We start from the raw sequence: 19280 nt of genomic DNA on the forward strand, positions 1-19280 counted from the left end.
ATTTTCTGGCCTCAGCTGAGCAGCTATCTTTACTCAGTTCACAGGCAAAGCAAGTGCCTTTTAATCATTATAGCATGATTCCAAGAACCAACTTACTAAGTTTGTGAATCCCTTTTTTAATTTGATGAACACGACAACTTTACAGTATTTTGAAAGCCCTAAAAAATAAATGATAGTAAGCTTTCCTTCCTTACAGAAATGGACTTTTAATGTGCAAATAAAAATTAACATTAAAATGTTAATTTGACAAGTTATCCCTAAAATTTCATTTGTTAAATTAGTTTTGAGGAATGCAATATACAGTGAGATTAAATAATAAGAAATTCAGAACAGGGAAGGAACGTTCTGCCAAAAATTGCCGGGAAATTTGAATGGAATTAATAAGCTCATATTTAAGATTATAGTGTTTCGTATTCTAATACCTGTGTTATTAATCACAGAGGAATTAAATTTTCTCCAGACAGGTTATTCATTGGACAATAGGGAGCTGAACATCTGTACTGTCCACTGATCTGTATACTTCAGGAATACACTGCCTCTTCAGTTGTTGAAACCTGTGATATAAATGCCCTTTGGGGTATCCTGTCAATGTCTGTAAGAATGGGTTTCTGTTATTTCTGTTAGTATGTGCATGAAAATTACTTTGCTTTGTGGCGATCAGTTTTCAAAATACACCTGTTTAGATACAATAGCTTCTTAAGCACCCTGTACTTTGAATACTTGGACTTGAAATTAGGCAAGTTTTTCAGGGTTTCTAGCAATTGCAGATAAAAGGTTTGTATTATATTTATATGGCTGGATGAGACACTTTTACTTGTGCTTTCTCTGTGCTATTACAGATTAATTCTTTATGAATGCTCAACTTTGTCTGCTTGAGACGTTAAAGATGGTCCTTACGTCTCAAGCATAAAGCAGTACTACAGAACATGCAGTGTTTCAGTTGTATCCATTGCAGCACTTATAAGACCCTTAAGTGTTAAATTGATCTGACAAAAGTAACATTAAATAATTAAATAATTAATTATTAATTAAATAATTAATGTATGTAGCCAAATTAGCAATAGATATCATGAGTTTACTTTCCAGTACCTTCCTTTGTTTGTTGCTGAAGTGGATTGTCTCATACAAACTACATGCTACATAACTACTGTGCATTTCTAAACCACAAGTGAGTCTTTGTGACATTTTAGCACGGTTATTAAACCATTTTCAGTACAAATCCACGAAATTAAAAAGATAAATTGTTAGTATCTTGTGACATACACTACTGCAGAAGCATTTCTATGATGGACTACCAGTTAAAATTGTAATAGATCATTCTATAAACTTTAGGTGTAATATGGTATAGAATGTAATGCATCATAATCAATACACTGCAAGCAAAACAGGATAATACACTTTCATTTTTAAATTAATTGAAACTGAAGTTATTTACGGTATTCTAGGTAATCTGATCATTTTTATCAATTTAATACACAGTAGTCTATAGTATGAGTTTAAAGTACAGGTGGAAATATTGAGTTGACCTGTTCTTCTTGGACATTTTTATAAAGATTATGTAGTTCCTAGCTACAGCCTTTTAAAAATGTAAGAACACAGTTTCTTGAAAGCAATGTCTTAAACATCTTTCACTCACATACATTACTACACATGGATTTTTCACATCATGTTGGCTAGATCTCAATCATTCTAATGAAGAACAGCACACCTCCTAATTCACTTAATGCAATTAATACAGCACATTTAGCTTCCATCTAGAATGTTGCATTGATCTTTCTAGGCAAAATCCTTGCGCTTTACAGCACACACAAGTTGGGGCTTAGGTGACAAAGTTAGCCCCCCGACAGGAGAGAGATCGATATCTTTTTCTGTGACACCAGGAGGAGCATGGAAAGAGAAAGACTGAAACAGGGAAGTGAAGAATAAGAAAAGTTCCATCTTGGCAAGCGTTTCCCCAGCACAGACTCGACGTCCTGCCAAAGAAGAAAAGGCTGTAAGAAAACCATCCTATTCACCCTAAATCTGCATCGTGATTTAGCATCCTCTTCCCTGAACCTATCATCTATCACAACACTCTTTAATAATATTGAACTTAAGTTTTAAGGTTCCCTCTAAACTTTTGAAAAACCTCAAATCAAATATCTCATTGCTTGTGGACTGAAAGAGGTTGGAGACGTCACACTATCCATAAGTAACACCCTAGGATGAGTAGGCCAGCCTTCCTCTGTAATGTTTCTTCTATGAGTTTCTTAACATCGCCAAAAATTGAACAGAGAGATTGCCAATTACTTGATGACACTTGCAATATGTCATCAAGACATCACATTAGTAAACTATTTTTCTGTGAAGGTTATACATTCATGGTTATTTATGCAATCTCTTACAACACTGCCTGGTTTATTTTTATTTTTTCATGTGATCTTACCGAAATACAAGCAAATATATTTTTGAGGAAGTCACTGAACATGATCTGTTCCACAATGAGTCTATAATGGCAGTGGCCAAGCTGGATCTTTTCTTCTCGTGTCAAATGGAATGCACACCAGAATGTTGTTTCACGAAAAGGTGAAAATTGAGAAATTGAACACAACAAAACACTCAGAAACAGCTGTTCTCGGGAAGGAAATGAATGCGAGAAGTTCTTGAAAAGCTTGTAATGAATATAGCTTTGCCTAATTTGTTATTCTTTCTCAGTAATCTCTATTTTACCTGCTGAAAAGGGCATAAAGGCCTCTCTCTTTACAAAGTTCCCTTCTGAATCGAGAAAATGTGAAGGATAAAATTCATCTGGCTTTTCCCAGTATTTTTTATCACGGTGTACAGACCTCAGTAATGGAATAATGTAGGTTCCCTAAAAAAAGGAAAAACATACAATTATGTTTAATAGTTCTGAACAGATAAACAACTTGCAAACATATTAAACAAGTCCATAGCTCAACATGTTTCACCCACTGCTTTATGTGAATCTCTGAGGCGGCTCGAGAAACTGGTATTTTTGACAAGAGGTTGAGGAAGACATTCCATACCAAATGTAAATTCTCTGTATGAAAATAATCCAGTACAGGTCTTGTAAATATTTTTCTGTAAGTTCACTTGTTACTGTTTCTTCAAGTTTAGTTAAGATGCATATTTGTATAAAATTATGTCTGTGGACACGTAGTGCAGTGGCTCAGAAACCTCTGCTGAGGAGAGGAAACGAACCCAAAAGGATGAAGACATGGAAACGGCAAAATGTAGTCGTTTTTGGAGCCCTTGACTTATAACTAGAAAGTTTCTGGGTCAGACCAGTTGGTGAAGTGCTTGTATTGTACTATTATATACTTCAGATTTCAGATATTACTTTTAAATTGAATGGCTGGATTTAGAGGATATTGGAGATCGCTTGCATGTGCAATACTTTGTGTAATGATTAAAGAATGTTATTTCTGATGATGCAGAGTTTAACTTGAGGGCTTGGTCCTGGTGTGAACCCTCTGGCACCACCAGAGTTCAGCGTCCAGAGTTCTTAACCTGTTGTAATTTTTTATTCTGGGAGTTCCTCTGCAGAGGCTCCCTTTTATGTGCAACCTGAAAAGAAAGAGTTAAGAAGACTGGACCTGTGTAGGAACAAGTAATAGGTTTATTTCATGCTGAAAAGAGAAAAAAGAAAACGTTTCGGCCGTGGAGCCTTCTTCAAGTGTGAGAAGGCTCCATGGCTGAAACGTTTTCTTTCTTCTCTTTTCAGCATGGAATAAACCTATTATTTGTTCCTTTGCAGCCTATGCATGCTGACGCAACTACCCACCTGAACTACTTGGACCTGTGTAGTGTGTTTATGACTTTTGCAGGCCTAAAGTTCATATGTATGAGGCATGACTGCTATGGATCCTAAGGGAGAAGTCTACAGGAGTGAGACAATCCCAACATATGGTACCACAGACCCTGTGGTATGTAGAGGAGTACCCTACAACTGTATAAGGGAAATATTAAAATCAAATTTTTGCTCCGAATATAGTAAAATCATCAATCATGCTGGATCAAGGGATCAAAAATGTCATAATTCCCACTCCTAACTGTTCTTGGCTTAGGAAGGCCTGAATCGTCTTGTTTTTCCCTCTTTGTGTGAATATGCTAATTACCATCTGTGCCCATGACTTTAATAATAGAGATGCATAGTACTGTACACCCAACCTCTGCACTCCAAAATTCTTAAAAAATGTCAGTTTATTCATCATCCTGCAACTGCTTTGCCATGATTTGTCCTGCAATAACTCATTGGTACAGCACAAATTTACCTTTGGAATGAAATATCCTCTGAAAGTTACATCCACGGTAGTTTCACGGGGAAGGTCCATTGGTAAAATATCTGCAAATCTCTGGGTTTCATGCATCACAGCATCGGAAAATGGCATCAGCTGGCGGTGGTGAAACCTGGGAGTAGAAGTCCCAATAAGTCTGTCTATCTCCTTGTGAACTTCCTCTAAATTAGAGAATGAACAGATTTAATGTCAGTTTTAGAAGAAATATAGAATAGTTCAATGATGCCAGCCAGAAGCACCTCTTAGAATGTGCATCAAACGTGAACAGATATTCAAAGTACAAACCGTGGTACAACCAATAAGTTCTAATAATCCAAATAAACCATCAAATGGTGCCATTTTTTTCTATTGTAAAAAAAAATCACCTTACTCCTGGATCGCCAAAGACTCATCTAGTTAATTTTAGTTTGTTTCTTAACTAGTACAAAATAACCTGTTTCCTAAGGTTTTACTCACTGACCTTGAGGACTTGTACGGATAATCCAAAATTTCACAGTTGAAGAAATTTTATTAGAAAATTACGTTACTACTTTTTACAGAAATGACAGAATACAATGGTCCATAGTGATCTACAGATGAGGAGCTAAATGATCTGATTTCTACACAGGTAACTAGACAACAAATGTCTTCCAAATTGAATTTTCAAAGTTGAGATATACACCTGTGTACTCTTCCTTGTTTGAATGTTTATATGGAGTTTATAACAGGAGTTCAGGAGGAAGGCTACATCATAATCTTGGACACTTTCATTTGCCTGCTGTGAGATCACAGGGAATGGCCATCACTTTACAGCACAAAACACGCATGCCTACAGTGCCCGCTGCGCCCCTCACAGCCTGCTGGGGAGTGTTTTCGCCTTCCACCTTCTCTCCTCTAAAAGTGGTGCTGTCACATGGTCCACTGGAAGCAACAAGGACACGATGTGCGCTTCATATCCTGTGCATACAGTGTTTGACCGCACATAGTCAAAGCTTTCACATTTAACAAATTTGTTCCCGTTGATTTTTTTGTCTAAAACCTAATCCACTTCGGGAGACCCGCTTTGGAGAAAGGTTTGATGTCATTGATTATGTCAGTTTGAATTCCTTGCTTTAATTATTTTATACTTCTTTTGTTCAGTTGTTTTAAGTAAAAACACTTCAAATCCTCACTTAAAAGGACCTCTTACTGTAAGAAATCAGTTATGCCAGTGAATTGGAACATTTTGAGTGCATTGTGTATTTCATCATGAACCCATCAGAAAATGCCACCTGGTTCTCATACAAGGCATCAGCTTAAACCTGGGTGGACACTGACGTGTGCAGCATGAAAACGGGATGACAGTCTGAAATTCATTGTAGAAACCCATGTTATGTCAGAAACAGGTGTGGATATGTTGGATTTCTTCTGAGAACAGAAGGACATTTAATCACCATTGGCAGGACTGGTAATCCTGCATCGATTACATTGGTCACCACATAAGAAGCGTGCATAGTATTGATACACATCAATTGCAGTCACTACAAACTCAAAACTCAAAGAAACGAACAGATATTTAGTACAATTTTTTCTCTGTGCTTTCGGTCCACTAGAGGATAGTGTGGGGATACTCCAGAGATGGAGAGCTTTATAATGTTCTGTATTTTATCCAAAATTATTAGAGGAATAAATGTCAGCTGCCTGCAAGGTGATTCCTCCATAAAAATGTAGTCTACTCGGGTAACGGAATAGGCTGGTAAAATCATATGGTGAGACAATGGATTAGGCTTAAAAAGGTTCAGTCTTGTGAGGAGGCATATTATTACAAATATTTAATGACAAAACAACTGCTGTGTGTCAGCGGCACTGGCAATGCCTATTTGTAATATGTCTCTGGCCAGACAGGATTATCGTGATAGTTTAGGTACTAGTCAATACAGCAAACAGAAAGGCCAGTAGGTAATGGACAAAGTTTGGGCTGGGAAGGTTGCTCACTTCAGGATTGGTCCAGCCACAGCCCCAGTCCTGCATTTCCCCATTTGAAACACAGGATTTCTATGTGTATGTCCTCCATGTCATGTTAACGGATTAGGATGATACGACACGACATAGGTGTCCACGATAGCGTTACAAATCTAAAGATAAATAGTAGTTGAAATGGTGTGGTGCTTTGTTTCCTGATTTACCCGTCAGTTTGTGTAGTTAATGTTTTATATCCATTGTGGCATGACGCGGGGGCGTGTCCAGTGTGGAGGCGGAGCCCTGGTAGAAGGGCGACGGCTCGTCTCTGCGGTCTCAGCTGTTTTGGCTTCTAGCTGATGAGCCCCAGCTGGGCGGATCCTATAAAGACACACTGGACACCCCCCAGAAGGGGGGGAGTTTTCACTGACAGTTCCGGAGGGGATAGCAACCACGTAAGGTTTTCTTTTCATTTTTTTTTATTTCTGCCTGTCCCATCACGCACTTTCAGTAGGGCAAGCTTACACACTCATGTTCTGTTACGCACTCAGTTCTTGGTTTGTTTTTACCTTACGCGCTCTGCTCACCAGACTGGACCCCGCTAAACAGAGAAAGCCCAGCCTGGAGGTAACAAGGCACAGTGGTACACTTTCTTTTTGCTTTTTGTTTATTTTTCCACCTCTGTTCGTATTCTTGTTGGTCCCTGCTAACCTCACACCGGTGCTTCTGGCCCCTTATCCCAGGCGTTGACTTTTTACCGGTGCTTGCCGGAGCGCTATCCGCACCACACTGTCACACCATTTATGTCAGTGTAGCTTGAATAGATCAGTGTCATTATCATAATTGTTTGATTAGGCATGGTTTAAGTAAACATGAATCCACCAGTAAAATACTACAAGAATATTTCATATATCACTTAAAAAAAAGAGGCTTCTGGTAAGCAATATGCTAGTTAAGTACTGTGTTTGTAATGGCACTAGTGACTAGTTGCTAATTTGAAGTTTTTATTTATTTCTTATTTCTGATTTAGGTCTTAGGTTGGACAGCTAGTCCACCAGTCTCTCAAAAGTGGAACTCTTTGCATTTGGAAATGCGACTGTTCTATACATTATAGAACAAAGTGAAGACCACAAAAACATCCAACGTTTTTTTATTACTTCTAATAAAGTAGTGTGTTCCAGATAAAATGAGAGTCTGAAATGGCCACTATCCTACAGTATAAATTTTCTCAGTTATCCATATCTACTTACTGTAAATATCGCTGGGTCATTTGTGTTAATGTTAAACCTCTGGAAAAAATGTTAGAACAGAAATCTAAATTAAATTTTACTATTGAAATAGAGGTGAGAACACACAACTTACTTTGAATTTCAGGGTACTTCACCATAAGTAAAATAGCCCAGCGCAGAGTGTTGGAAGTTGTTTCTGTCCCAGCAACAAACAAATTGGTAACGGTACATAACAGATTCCACTCATGAAAGTGTGAATGAGGATTTTTCTTTTCCTGAAAGATTACAATTTCAGTCACTAATAAAACACAAATATCCACTAAATACTGGCTAGCTAAAATATTTTTAAATTTATATTCATTCCCATTCATCCCTTGACCAGATAGCTGATGTTATTTAACACATTTACTTAACTTGACATTACATTTGATTGTATTTAGCTCAAAGAACCCCATGCATTCTTTGATTTCTATCCAATACATTTTCACTTTCATATATTCAATTTAGAAAGTGTGTTAAAAGTACATATACGAATCTTTATTACATTAAATGAGAAAATATTAAGCTTTTATGTTCTTATTTTTCTTAATATTAATGGTTAAATAATGTGACTTGTTGGGGATTTCCAATTTCTCAAATTTCAAATGTCCCTTATTCAATAAGTAAATCTATGGGCATCCTGGAATGTATTTACACAGCTTTTATTTTATCATCTTGCTTTAGGCATCACAATAGCCAAACAACTCTTTATTAAATCAGTGTCATCCCTCTTAGAGCAATCACATAGACGGCATGGCAGGATAAAAAGATAGTGGAGAAAAGAAAATTGTACAGGAGAAAGAAGTTATTGTGAGAGAGAATCTCTTTTAACAGACTAAATATCCAGAATCATTTGAGATAATCTGTGCATTAAGGAGGTCAAGTCTTGGTTTTAAGTAAGGAACTGGCCTATTATAATTGAAGAAATACCGATTTCCTATTTGCAGTATCCATCAGGCTAAAAGTAGTATCTCATTTTTTAGCTATTAAGAAAAAGATTTACATTCATTTAGTATCTGGTTTAGAGAGTGATTTAGTTCTAAGGAGGAACTAATATTTTAGAAGACACAAGTTTCCTTTTATTGTATTTGGTCCTCAATTGCTGGTTAGAGTTTTGTGCTTTATTTGACTATGGAAATCATGGCGCTGGAACTCGCAGATCAATAACTATCAGTTCAAAATTGCTATGAAAACTTGTTTATGTTTATTATTGTAAATAAACATTGTCCTTTTAACTTATCATACTGTACTAGGGAAAAAAATAAAACATGTCATGTTGCACTTGGTATTATCTGCCAATAAGGTTTTCTTTTGCTTGCATATAAAGCTAGTGTTAGGACATTTGATTTTGATACTGATATTAATTTTGATTTGATTAAATTGTAACACCTCTAGTTTCCAACAACACATTTCAGGCATTTCTCTTAAATTGCTGAACTACTTAATTTTTAGCATTTTTACTAGAAATGACAAAACATTTCTTACCAATTTGAATTGATTAAAGTAGTAAACAAGACATTTGCAAATAAAATTGTAGCTGCAACAACAAAAACTGACAATCATACTGATTACAGTCTAAAAATTATTTGGCTGAGGATTAGAGATATAAAACAGGACTTACTGTTTCTTGTTTTTTCATAAATGAATTAATAAAATTTCTTGAGCTGTTTTCATCTAATACGTTCCTTTCTTCTATGAAGATCTTTCTGAAGAATGCTTTCAGATTATCTTGGTGTCTCAAAACATCATGATGAAAGCCGGGTAAGGAATGGATAATTGGGTATATATTGTACAACTGAAAAATAGAATTAGACTCTGCTGATGTAGTACAAAGTTGTAGTTTGTAATTTAATATAAAATTCTAAGAATTATTTTGTATATTTTTGTTCCTTACCTGAACCTGTGGGCTTCCTGTCAGCACAAAATTTCTATTATTCATTTCAAGAAGTTTCTTAAAATTCTCATCTCCATATTCAAGTCTGTGTCCCATGATTATGGAAACAATAATGTTAGATGTCGCTGCATTCAGGAAAAGTAATGTTTGAAATGGCTGTCCTGAAAATGCAAATTGATAACACTAACAAATGCTGAAATCTAATCAACATTAGAAGCTTAAAAAACAAGGTTTGTTCACCAGTATTTCTCATTCATTTCCTGATACTTTTGATCTGGTTCTATGTGATTTTTATAGATAAAACAATCAAAAAGTTTTAACATGTAATTCTATTATTTTTTTCAAGAAATTAATTGGAATGGAAACAGAAGATTTAAAAAACATGACTAGTAATCTTGCTCCATACTCTCACAACACTGTTTAACACGGGTTTAAATGAACATTGTTACAGACCTCATCCTTAGCTAGGATAGTCTCAAATATCTATGCACATAAAAAGTAACAACATCAAGTGCAGGCAGTTTTGTTGCAATTTGAATAATTTACAATTAATGAAAAATACTTCCAAGCAACCTTCTTATGACATGCTGAAAAGACAAGAAAAAACATTTTGGCTGTGTCTGCAGTGTTTCTTTTCTTCTCTTTTCAGCATGGAATAAACCTTTGCTTGTTCCTTTGCAGCCTACACACGCTGATGCAGCTACCCACTTGAATTACTTCAACACCCTCATGACTACCACTAAACCCAAGCACTGCTATCACTATACAAGCCCTTATTACGCCAGATACACCACTAATTAAACCAAATTACACCATTTGGTACTAATTGTACCAAAAGACCCTTTACAATTAACATTGTAAATAATTAACAAATTAACACTCAGTATGTTTTACAGAGTAACATCTTTCCGAGTTAATGACTCAACTATTTACATTAGTTAGAGGCCTTTTGGCGGCCTCTAGTGGCAAGTCATTTGCTACTGCAGTTCCTTCAGCTACTGGCCTGCTACCCACTTGCAGGATACCTACAGTGCCAACCCTATCTTTTTGGGGGCCCTCCAGATCACAATTTGCACATACAATTGAAGTGTAGTCCAGGACCATATGAAGATGGTATAGTTCGGAAGTAAGTGGAGAAGGACAACAGGGAAAAGACGTAGAGGATCAGGACGGGTTGACAGACAGGGGGGCATGACGGCGGTGATCCGGTGCTTGGGGGTCGTGGCAAAGGCAAACCGATTCACGATTGGTAAAGACAAGAATGGGAAATTGGCCAATGGGAAATTTGGCCAGGACGCCAGGGTAACACTAGTACTCTTTTCGAGAAAGACCCTGGGATTTGAATTCACCACAGGACCTTGGTTTTATGTCTCATTCAAAGGATGGCACCTTTTTACAGTATAATGTCCCCATCACTATACTGGGTCATTGGGACCCATGTACACCACAGGGTGAGCACCCCCTGCTGGCCCCACTAACACCTCTTCCAGCAGCAACCTTAGTTTTTCCCAGGAGGTCTCCCATCCAGGTACTGACCAGGCTCACACCTGCTTAGCGTCAGTGAGTTGTCAGTCGTGAGTTACAGGGTGATATAATTATTGGATTGAGGGGACCCCCTGGCTGACTCGGGGCCCAAGGGAGCCTCCTAGTTCGCCTAAGCCAAGGGCCCACCCTGGATAAGTAAATGTTTCTACATCTACACTCAAGTCTTTTTTTATAAGTAGCCTTTTAAAGCTCATCCTTTCCCATTTTGTGTTTAATGTAGGTATTTGCTGCTTTCATGTAATATTTTGCATTTGTCTGCACTGAAGGGTATTTTCCAGGTGTTGGCCAGTGTTGAGTATTATCTAAAATGTTTTCATTTCATTTGCTTTTTCTATAGTGGTTGCTAAGCCAAACTTTCTATTGTTTGCAAACTTGACTACATGTCACGGTTACTAATTATAATGAATCTGGGTTGTTTAATATAAACTGGGAAAAGCTGTGGTCTTCGCACAGATTCCACTGGTTCTCCACTAATTTCACCACTCCAATTTGAGGGTTCACTCCTCATCTGTACTATTTTCGATCCAAATGTATGCATTTTTCTGAATGTCTACCATCAGTCTTAGCTTTTTATGAGGAACCTTATTAAAAGGCTACTGAAGATCTACATACAGTACACTACACATATGCTTCCATTACTGTTATTTCTTGTTAAGAGAACTCAAACCAACAGGTTAATCAAGATCTACATTTTATAAATCCATGTTGACTATACCTGAGCAGAACGATTGCAACTCCCACCTCCAATAGATCTTCCTTTATATTGTAGGTGAGGATAGAAGAGAATGCAAATGACCTTGCTATCGCTAGGTTATTTTTATTAATGTTAAACTTCTCAATAAACTTTAGAACAGAAGTCAAAGTCTAAATCAAATTTGGCTATTGAAACAGATGGCATCAATCTTTGAACTGTTGTCAGTTAGTGCCAGTCACGGTAACAAACACAGGATACACTGGTAGATACCAGCGGTCGGTAATGTTGTAATGTCAATGAAAGAGACCCTCTGAGCAACAATGAATTGGCTGAGAAGTACTGGCTGACCAGTTCAATATGATGCAGCACCAGCAGCTGCTGAATGCATTACATGTGCGTGTGCCATACCATACAGTGATGCCTCACTAATGGCATGACTGCACGGTATGGCAATACTGCCGAACATGACAAAGACACGCTACAAACACTGCAATGGCACAGAGGATTGCTGGATGCGACTTACAGATAACAGTTCACACCGCCAGATCTAAGGTCATGATTCTCTCCTAGAGAAAAGTGTAGGAGGAAGCAATGGCCCTCAGTGGAAAAGTCTTGCTTTAGGACCTTGTTCACAAGTGGCAACTGTAGTTCTTACAGTACTGTATGTCAGTAAGTAACAAATCGTTCAACTGCAACATGCCAGGGCAGGGATAGATACTGTAGATGGATATACCAATCAAACCTGACAATTTGGGTACCTTTTTAGCAAAATCTACAACAAATATTAAGACAAAGACTGGAGACTGCAAAGGAACAAGTAAAGGTTTATTCCATGCTGAAAAGAGAAGAAAAGAAACAAAACAGTTCTTTTTTCGGTGAAGCAGGTTTCACACCCAAAGAAGGCACCACAGCCAAAGCCTTGCGTTTCCTTTCTTCTCTTTTCAGCATGGAATAAACCTTTACCTGTTCCTTTGCAGCCTACACATGCTGACGCAGCTGCCTACTTGAACTGCTTTAAACTGGAGACTGACATGGAAGTAATACTAGGATGATTTTCGACAGGCTATCTAAAACATCTTTAAGTCCGTGCTGCCAGAAAACATTATACTGGATATACATTTAATACCACAATAAATTATACATGCAAATAAAGATTTGTGTTGTTAAGAGCTAAATACATATTTTTTATGTTTTAAAAATCAGTTAGAACATTAACCAACGGTAAATGTTGTTGAAGACAATGCTGTTGCAAACAACCTACAGTAGTCCAAATGGACTCCTCTCATTTAGAGCTTTTTGTACATTCAGAACATAGTCCTTACTTACCATTTTGGTCTCCAAAATTTTTCACTAGATAATCACATTCCTCAATGATTTTATCTTCGATGGTCCTTTTACCCATTCCGAGATCACGCAAGGTTGATAAAGTAAATCTGCGGACAGCTTTCCAAGACTCCCCATGACCAAAGATAATGCCTGTGGTTATTGAGGAAAAATGTAAAGCATCTTGAAGAGTTAAGAGTCTTGAGAGGGAATTTGTGAGTTTTCTCTCTTTTGCTTGCATGGCTATCATATGTGTTTGCTGCATCAACTAACTTCAAGTAGGTTTTTGGTGGTAGAAGAAATAACAAAAGTAAATAGTTGGAATGCCCATATTAGGGATATTGGGATTATTTACCCACTTAAAATATTTGACATTAGAAATGGCCATATTGGTACAACTGGACTTCCTGAGACTCAGAAGAATAGGAATTGTCCTGGATAAGAGCACTCTCCCTCCTTTAAATTCTCCTGAGAATGCATTGAAGGTTACTGAATTCACACTGGTTGTCCTGACTCCTACTTGACTGCAAAAAGCATGAATTATATAGTTATAGCTATAAGTATCTACAGTATCTGTAAGTTTTTGTATTTTTCTTAACACTTTTTTTCTTTATTTTGACTTTTTTTTTGCTTTAAATAAAGACAAAGTTTTTTAAACTCGTTCTTCAGTTCATTACAATGATGCTGTAGTTTATGTGAATGCTGGTTTAGAACTGACGTCTGCAAAACACTTAGTCACAAGGCCAGCCAGGAATACACAAATACAGTATAACAAGAATTCTTTAAAAAATGCCCCCTTTCTGCAAAAGATACTGGATCAAAGTTACTTTCTTCAACAATAATATGCGTATACCATTTCCTCTGGTAATTTTCTCAAATATCGGTATTTTTGGGCGTTCAGCAAATTCATCAGCATGAGATAGAAGGGCATCCTTTATGGTCTCATATCCATACAGAACCACCATTTTCCTCAGGCCCATTTGAATGCTAAACACAGATCCATATGTCTCTGCTAACTAAGAAAAAAGAAAGACATTACTTAAATAGTGAAGGGAAACATCTAATATCCTTTTGAAGCCATATTTTTTGTTAAAATACATATTGTCCTCTTATCTACAGTATGTTCTATTAACAAGGTACAAGCTAAATTCAGTAAATGAAATGAAATTTGCAAAAAGACAATCCAGAATCCCCAATATTTCTATAAAAATGTCTGTGGAACAGAGCTTTGTTTTATCTTATAAATCAATCATGCAAATCTGCATAATGACTTTAGTCTACACACTGTCTCTGTGGCATACCCTGTACTGTATCTACTGTGTCATCTCCAATTAAGGCATTTAGTGTCATTAATTATATTAATCATATCATTAGTTTAGTAAATAGGGCAGAAAATACAATTTTATGCATGATGCAAGTACAAATTCTACTTTTTCTCCAGTGAAAAAAGCCTAAGAACCTAAGTATATTTTGGTTTAAAGGTAACACATTTCATAGATAATACTGTTTTGTTTTAAGCATTTGTGAAAATAATTTAAAAATGTTACTTCATTGTCCTGTTAAAACTAGGAACATGAATTCCCTTATCTCCCCACCATAATCTTTTTCTGGGCAAAAAAGTCAAAGTGCACAGTGGATGCAAGCAATTTTTATCTCCATTGTTGACAGAAAAGATGGCCAGTGTTATTGAACCTCACCCCCGGCCCATCACATTATATACCCTGTAAAGTGATTTTTTCATACCCTGCGGAATTAGGAACACCAAATATAATAAAAAGATATGTAAACGGGATAATGTATCTTGCTTTAAGAAATCTAAAAATGTTATTCTGTAATTTCAATAGTTTTCCACAGGGAAAAGTCTTATTGGTCAAACAGAATTTAAATCCAGAAAAAAACATTTCCATTTATTCACATCCTTTCAGTATTTTGTAAATCCTTCTATAACATGGATTAGATTAATAAGATTTCTCTTCTAGCATACTATGAGATTTTGGACTTTTTCAGGGGGGATTGTTAAACATTCCTCAATTGCAAAATGACTCTAGATCCTTCACACCCTTTAGATGCTGTTCATCCAAAAAGATCAAATTTCATTTCACGTAACAAGAAATACCAATTGTCAATTGTGCAAATTACCACATGCTTGCAAACTGGTAGTTTTCAACACTTTGTCATCACCACTTACTCCTTCTTGTTAATGGATTATGTTATAAACACCATGAAAATCCTAAACTTCAAAAGCGTAGATAACTAACCCTAAAGTTACAGTATGATCACTAAGCTACATACTCTGTCCAAACAGAGAATGAGCACACACATGACATCTGATATTTAACCGTATTTGAACTTACCTCCATCAAGGTCATGTATGGTTTTTTGAGATCCAGAATATGAATGTTTCCTATGATTGGAAGAGCTCGGGGACCAGGTGGGAAATTATACATTTTTAGGGGTTTAGAAATGTAGAAAATGAAAGTAAAGCAAAGCAGAACAAATAACAGAGATGTTATATCAAAAGGCCAGATGTCTAAGTGTGGCATATTGTAGGAACAGAAAGAACTTTAAAGTAAATTGGAAGGAAGAAGAGCTTGTGTGTAACAGTAAGATGGAGTTTAAAAGTAGATAATGTTGCTTCAGTGTCCCAAGTAAGATGGCTGTCCACAGTATTGTTTTTGCTGAGTTTTCAATAATCTGCAAAGACACATACAGTAAGAGTTAGTGGATTATGATGAAGTCCGAACCAAAAAAAAACATTTCAAATTTCATTCCACAGCATATTTTAATTTTTCCTCAAATGCAAGCAACAAACAGCTCAACACAGACTTTCTGTTATTGTTATTCTGTATCAATTTGAAAGCAATATTCGTAACTGCAACTTCAACTGCCATTTTCTGCTCAACCAGCAAGGTAATAATCTAAATATCCATTATATAATATTCACAAATGCATTTGTAATTATTAATAAAATTAATTATTTGGTAGGGGAACAACTCATTTAATAATGCAATGAGCTCGCCAATATATTGTAACGCATACGGCCACCATTGCAGGTTGTGAGAGCCGGCTTACCAGCGCAGTGACATCACCGCCCTTCCCTGTGAATAGCAGGGACCGCAGCTGCCGGGCTGACGGGAGATTTCCCTTGAGCTCAACTGGCTGGGTTCCTGTTGAGTGACGCCGGAGGTCCGGGTTCGAGTCCCCGACGGTGGGGGGCTGACCTGAGACGCCAGCGGCGAGGGCGCATACTTACATGAACCCCGGAGCGTAACAATATACACAATGTATTTGCTAAAGACTATCAGGGATAGTCCCTGGGATATCAAAGATATTGAGATCTGAGACTGAAACTCAGAAATTCAACCCCTTGCTGGGATGAATCTCAACTTCAATATACAATAGAGGTAATCATATTTTCACATTAGCGGCTTTTTAGACATCGTCTCCTTCTGATTATCTGAAGGAAATACATCTTTTATTGTGAGCCTCGTCTGCTACTTATTGCAAATGGTATTCTGAATTTTAATCTATTCAGCGCAGAGGTAGTAAAGTAGAGAAAAAATTATCATAACGCACAATTAAAATTCGTTATGGATTTAATTACATTTTGTACAACGGTTTAGAGAATGTTTAATTTTTATTTTAAAAGTGATTTATATTATGTATTTACGGTATTCCAAAGCAATATGAACACAAAATCATTTTACGTTCTATGCCTCTGAAACATTCACACCAAAGCTCAATACTTACATAACATTTACAAATGGCTTGAGCTGGCTGCCTCTTGATAACGATTTAACAAAAAAAAATCATACAAAACAAAATCTTCGAAACACCCTTTTTTAATAATATACACTTGTTATCTTTTGTCTGAATAATTTTGGCTGAGCTGGAAACCAACAGCAGCACTGAGAGGAATGGTAACTTTCCGCAGTGCCAAGTCTCCAATGAAAAAAAATAAGTGTTTGCTGAGACAAACGACTTATATCGCCTCGTGCAAACCCCAACCGTTCAAAGGGGAAATTTCAGTGCAAACCCCAACCGTTCAAAGGGGAAAATTCAGTGTAATGAGCGGGTAATGCACTTTCAGCAGAGTACGTCACAACACTTTCAGGATCTAGTCAGCTACAGTACGACCTAAGCAATTTTAAAGGTTGTAGGACGCATCTCCCTGCTCTCTGTGCGTTGGATTCCGAAGAGACCCAGCACACTCGCAGACCGCTGCAAGACATTCCTAAAACTGTTTGAAATGAACAAAATGTATCAACTTTAAAAAAAAGGAACTCAAAACGTTATCCACAATAGGCACACGCACACCAGAAATCATCCTTGTGTTACAGTCCCCGACCACCAGAAGTGAGAGTAGTCCTTGTACTGTCCCTTTTCCCTTCATGATATTCCCCCCCAAAAAAAACACTTCTTTCCCGAATATAATCTGTCTGGTATCCTGGCCAGCATGCTTACATCATGCTTTAGTGTTTCACAAGGTGCAGTTGTGATGATCAATAAAAAGGCCGTAGTAGGATCAGTAGCTGCACAGCCACAAAAAAATAAGAAAGGTTACTTACATTTGAAAGTGTCAAGTAATAGGTTTATTCCATGCTGAAAAGAGAAGAAAGGAAACAACGTTTCGGCTGTGGAGCGTTTGATAAATCCAGTGACTCAAAGGAGGCCGTTTCAGGATTATGCAGAGGCTAATTTAGTAACCTTTTCCCCAGTCACACAAGACTCGATTTACATAAGGTTAATTTTACATAAAATTATTATTAAAATATGTTTTTCTCGGTAGGAAAAGTTAAAGTTACATATATAAAGAGCAAGTAGTGCAGCAAGTTTGTTCTGCAGATGAATAGTGAATATAATGCAATATTCATCAGGTGTGTTGTATACTTCAGTCTCACCTTTCGTTCACGTGTGGTAACCTCTATATACAGTACTGTGGCGAACCTGTTTCTGTGTTAGCGGGTACCTCCTTAATCACTGATTTAGGCACATTGGCTTGTGTTTTGAAGCTCCTTTTTCTCCAGTTTGCGAACGAATGCATATATTGCTCCCTTGCACAACAGTTAGTCTCAGAGCATTGAAGGCGTTTATCGAACATGTCCGTGTAGCAAAGCGGGTGTTGGGAGCACAGATGAATCACCGAGGGCCGAGGTCATCTCATTTAGACCAGCCGCATTCATCAAATTCCGCGAGGAAATCGCTGAATTGGCTGCACTTGGAATCGCTAGCTTCCTATTAAGCAGTTGCTGAGGCAGTCAGAGGTTGCGGTTTTACACCGGGGTAAAGTTAGCTCGAAGTTCGAAAAAGATTTTGGCACGCCTGTAGCGCTTTCACGAAACCTCTTAGAGTTGCGAGAATGCTTGTTTTGTGTATAAAATACATTGTGGATGCTTTCTCAGTCTTTACTTTTTCGTTTTTATGACATTTTTTTGAACAAGCACGAATATTCTTTACCCCGGTCCTTTACACCGACTCTCACGGCTAAGAAGAATAGCGAGCAGTTATAAAGGAAGATTTGGAGGTTAGAGGTTTCTCCTGGTACAACAAATCGGAGAAGGATTATAGCGGGGGTAATATTGTCCAACGAACGTGGCCAACCGGTATAGACCGAGTGATGTGCTTGCCACTGCTACCCGGGGCAGTATACGGTTGCAGTTCATGTCGAAAACCCCTTGCTACGCTATCGGGGGGGATTTTTCAGTCCGCCAGACAATTTTTGCTGTCTAGTGCATCATGCCATGAACTATTTGACAACGAGGAGCCTTTTTTTCCCAATTGACAATTGAATTCCCTGTTCTTCTCCCCCACGCCCCCATCGTGGAAGCTGCCACATCAATGCATGGTGACGATATTCTTGCATTTTACAGCACGTTTGTGCTGTAAGGTGGGAGTCAAATTCTTTGAAAATGTCCTTTGCTCTCCTTGATAAAACCGAGTTAAAACAAGACAATGTATTGCACGTACACAATCAATGCCACTTCATTCGCAACGGGTGTCTCATCCAACTGACCTGCAAAGTGGCCCGTTTATCAGTTTGTTTATGAAAAAAATCCCCTCTTATGTGCCGTCCTATCGATTCTGTCGTTGACTGTGCTGATAGCGGTACTGTCTTTGGTTTAGCAGCTACCTGCAGCCCCCACGTTTTCTCACCCATTTTAATACAAGCGGGTTTTAATGAGGTATTTGCTAATGTCATGTGGTTTGTTGTGTGATTCAGTGTGAGCACTCGAAAGAAGCCTCAGTGGGATTCAGTGCATCGCTCCCAACTCTTGCAAAAGCGTCTCTCATGCCCACTGGTCTAATAGCGATTGATACAGTATATCTTTCTTTTGTTGGAA

The 19280-nt window shown here is 37.5% G+C and overlaps 1 protein-coding gene across 3 annotated transcripts; it reads right to left on the reverse strand.

The window, feature by feature from the left end:
• Positions 1–100: 100 nt before the first annotated feature.
• On the reverse strand, positions 101–18002 carry LOC148675282 (cytochrome P450 2K1-like). 3 transcript variants are annotated; one of them, XM_088626451.1, is made up of 11 exons: positions 17841–18002; positions 17508–17541; positions 15294–15633; positions 13793–13955; positions 12943–13092; positions 9378–9538; positions 9105–9278; positions 7578–7719; positions 4275–4459; positions 2710–2851; positions 101–1973 (listed from the first exon to the last, which is right to left on the reverse strand). In XM_088626451.1, the coding sequence occupies exons 3-11, from the start codon at positions 15480–15482 to the stop codon at positions 1777–1779; spliced, it is 1503 nt and encodes a 500-aa protein (XP_088482577.1). In that variant the 5' UTR covers positions 15483–15633; positions 17508–17541; positions 17841–18002; the 3' UTR covers positions 101–1776. The 3 variants fall into 3 exon arrangements, with proteins under 3 accessions (XP_088482577.1, XP_088482578.1, XP_088482576.1); XM_088626452.1 differs by lacking the exons at positions 17508–17541; positions 17841–18002 and adding an exon at positions 17255–17370; XM_088626450.1 differs by lacking the exons at positions 17508–17541; positions 17841–18002 and adding an exon at positions 16690–17356.
• Positions 18003–19280: the final 1278 nt, after the last annotated feature.

Source organism: Lepisosteus platostomus, chromosome 3 (assembly GCF_059453375.1).
Source record: "Lepisosteus platostomus isolate fLepPlt1 chromosome 3, fLepPlt1.hap1, whole genome shotgun sequence".
Taxonomy (NCBI): domain Eukaryota; kingdom Metazoa; phylum Chordata; class Actinopteri; order Semionotiformes; family Lepisosteidae; genus Lepisosteus; species Lepisosteus platostomus.

Bases quoted from the DNA above. Each gene is read 5' to 3' on its own strand.
- LOC148675282 (XM_088626451.1), bottom strand. From the start codon at position 15,482: ATGCCACACTTAGACATCTGGCCTTTTGATATAACATCTCTGTTATTT. The intron at 13,093-13,792 runs GTATACGCATAT...CAATAACCACAG, and splicing joins GAAAATTACCAGAGGAAATG to GCATTATCTTTGGTCATGGG. The intron at 2,852-4,274 runs GTAAATTTGTGC...TCCTTTTTTTAG, and splicing joins GAGGATATTTCATTCCAAAG to GGAACCTACATTATTCCATT.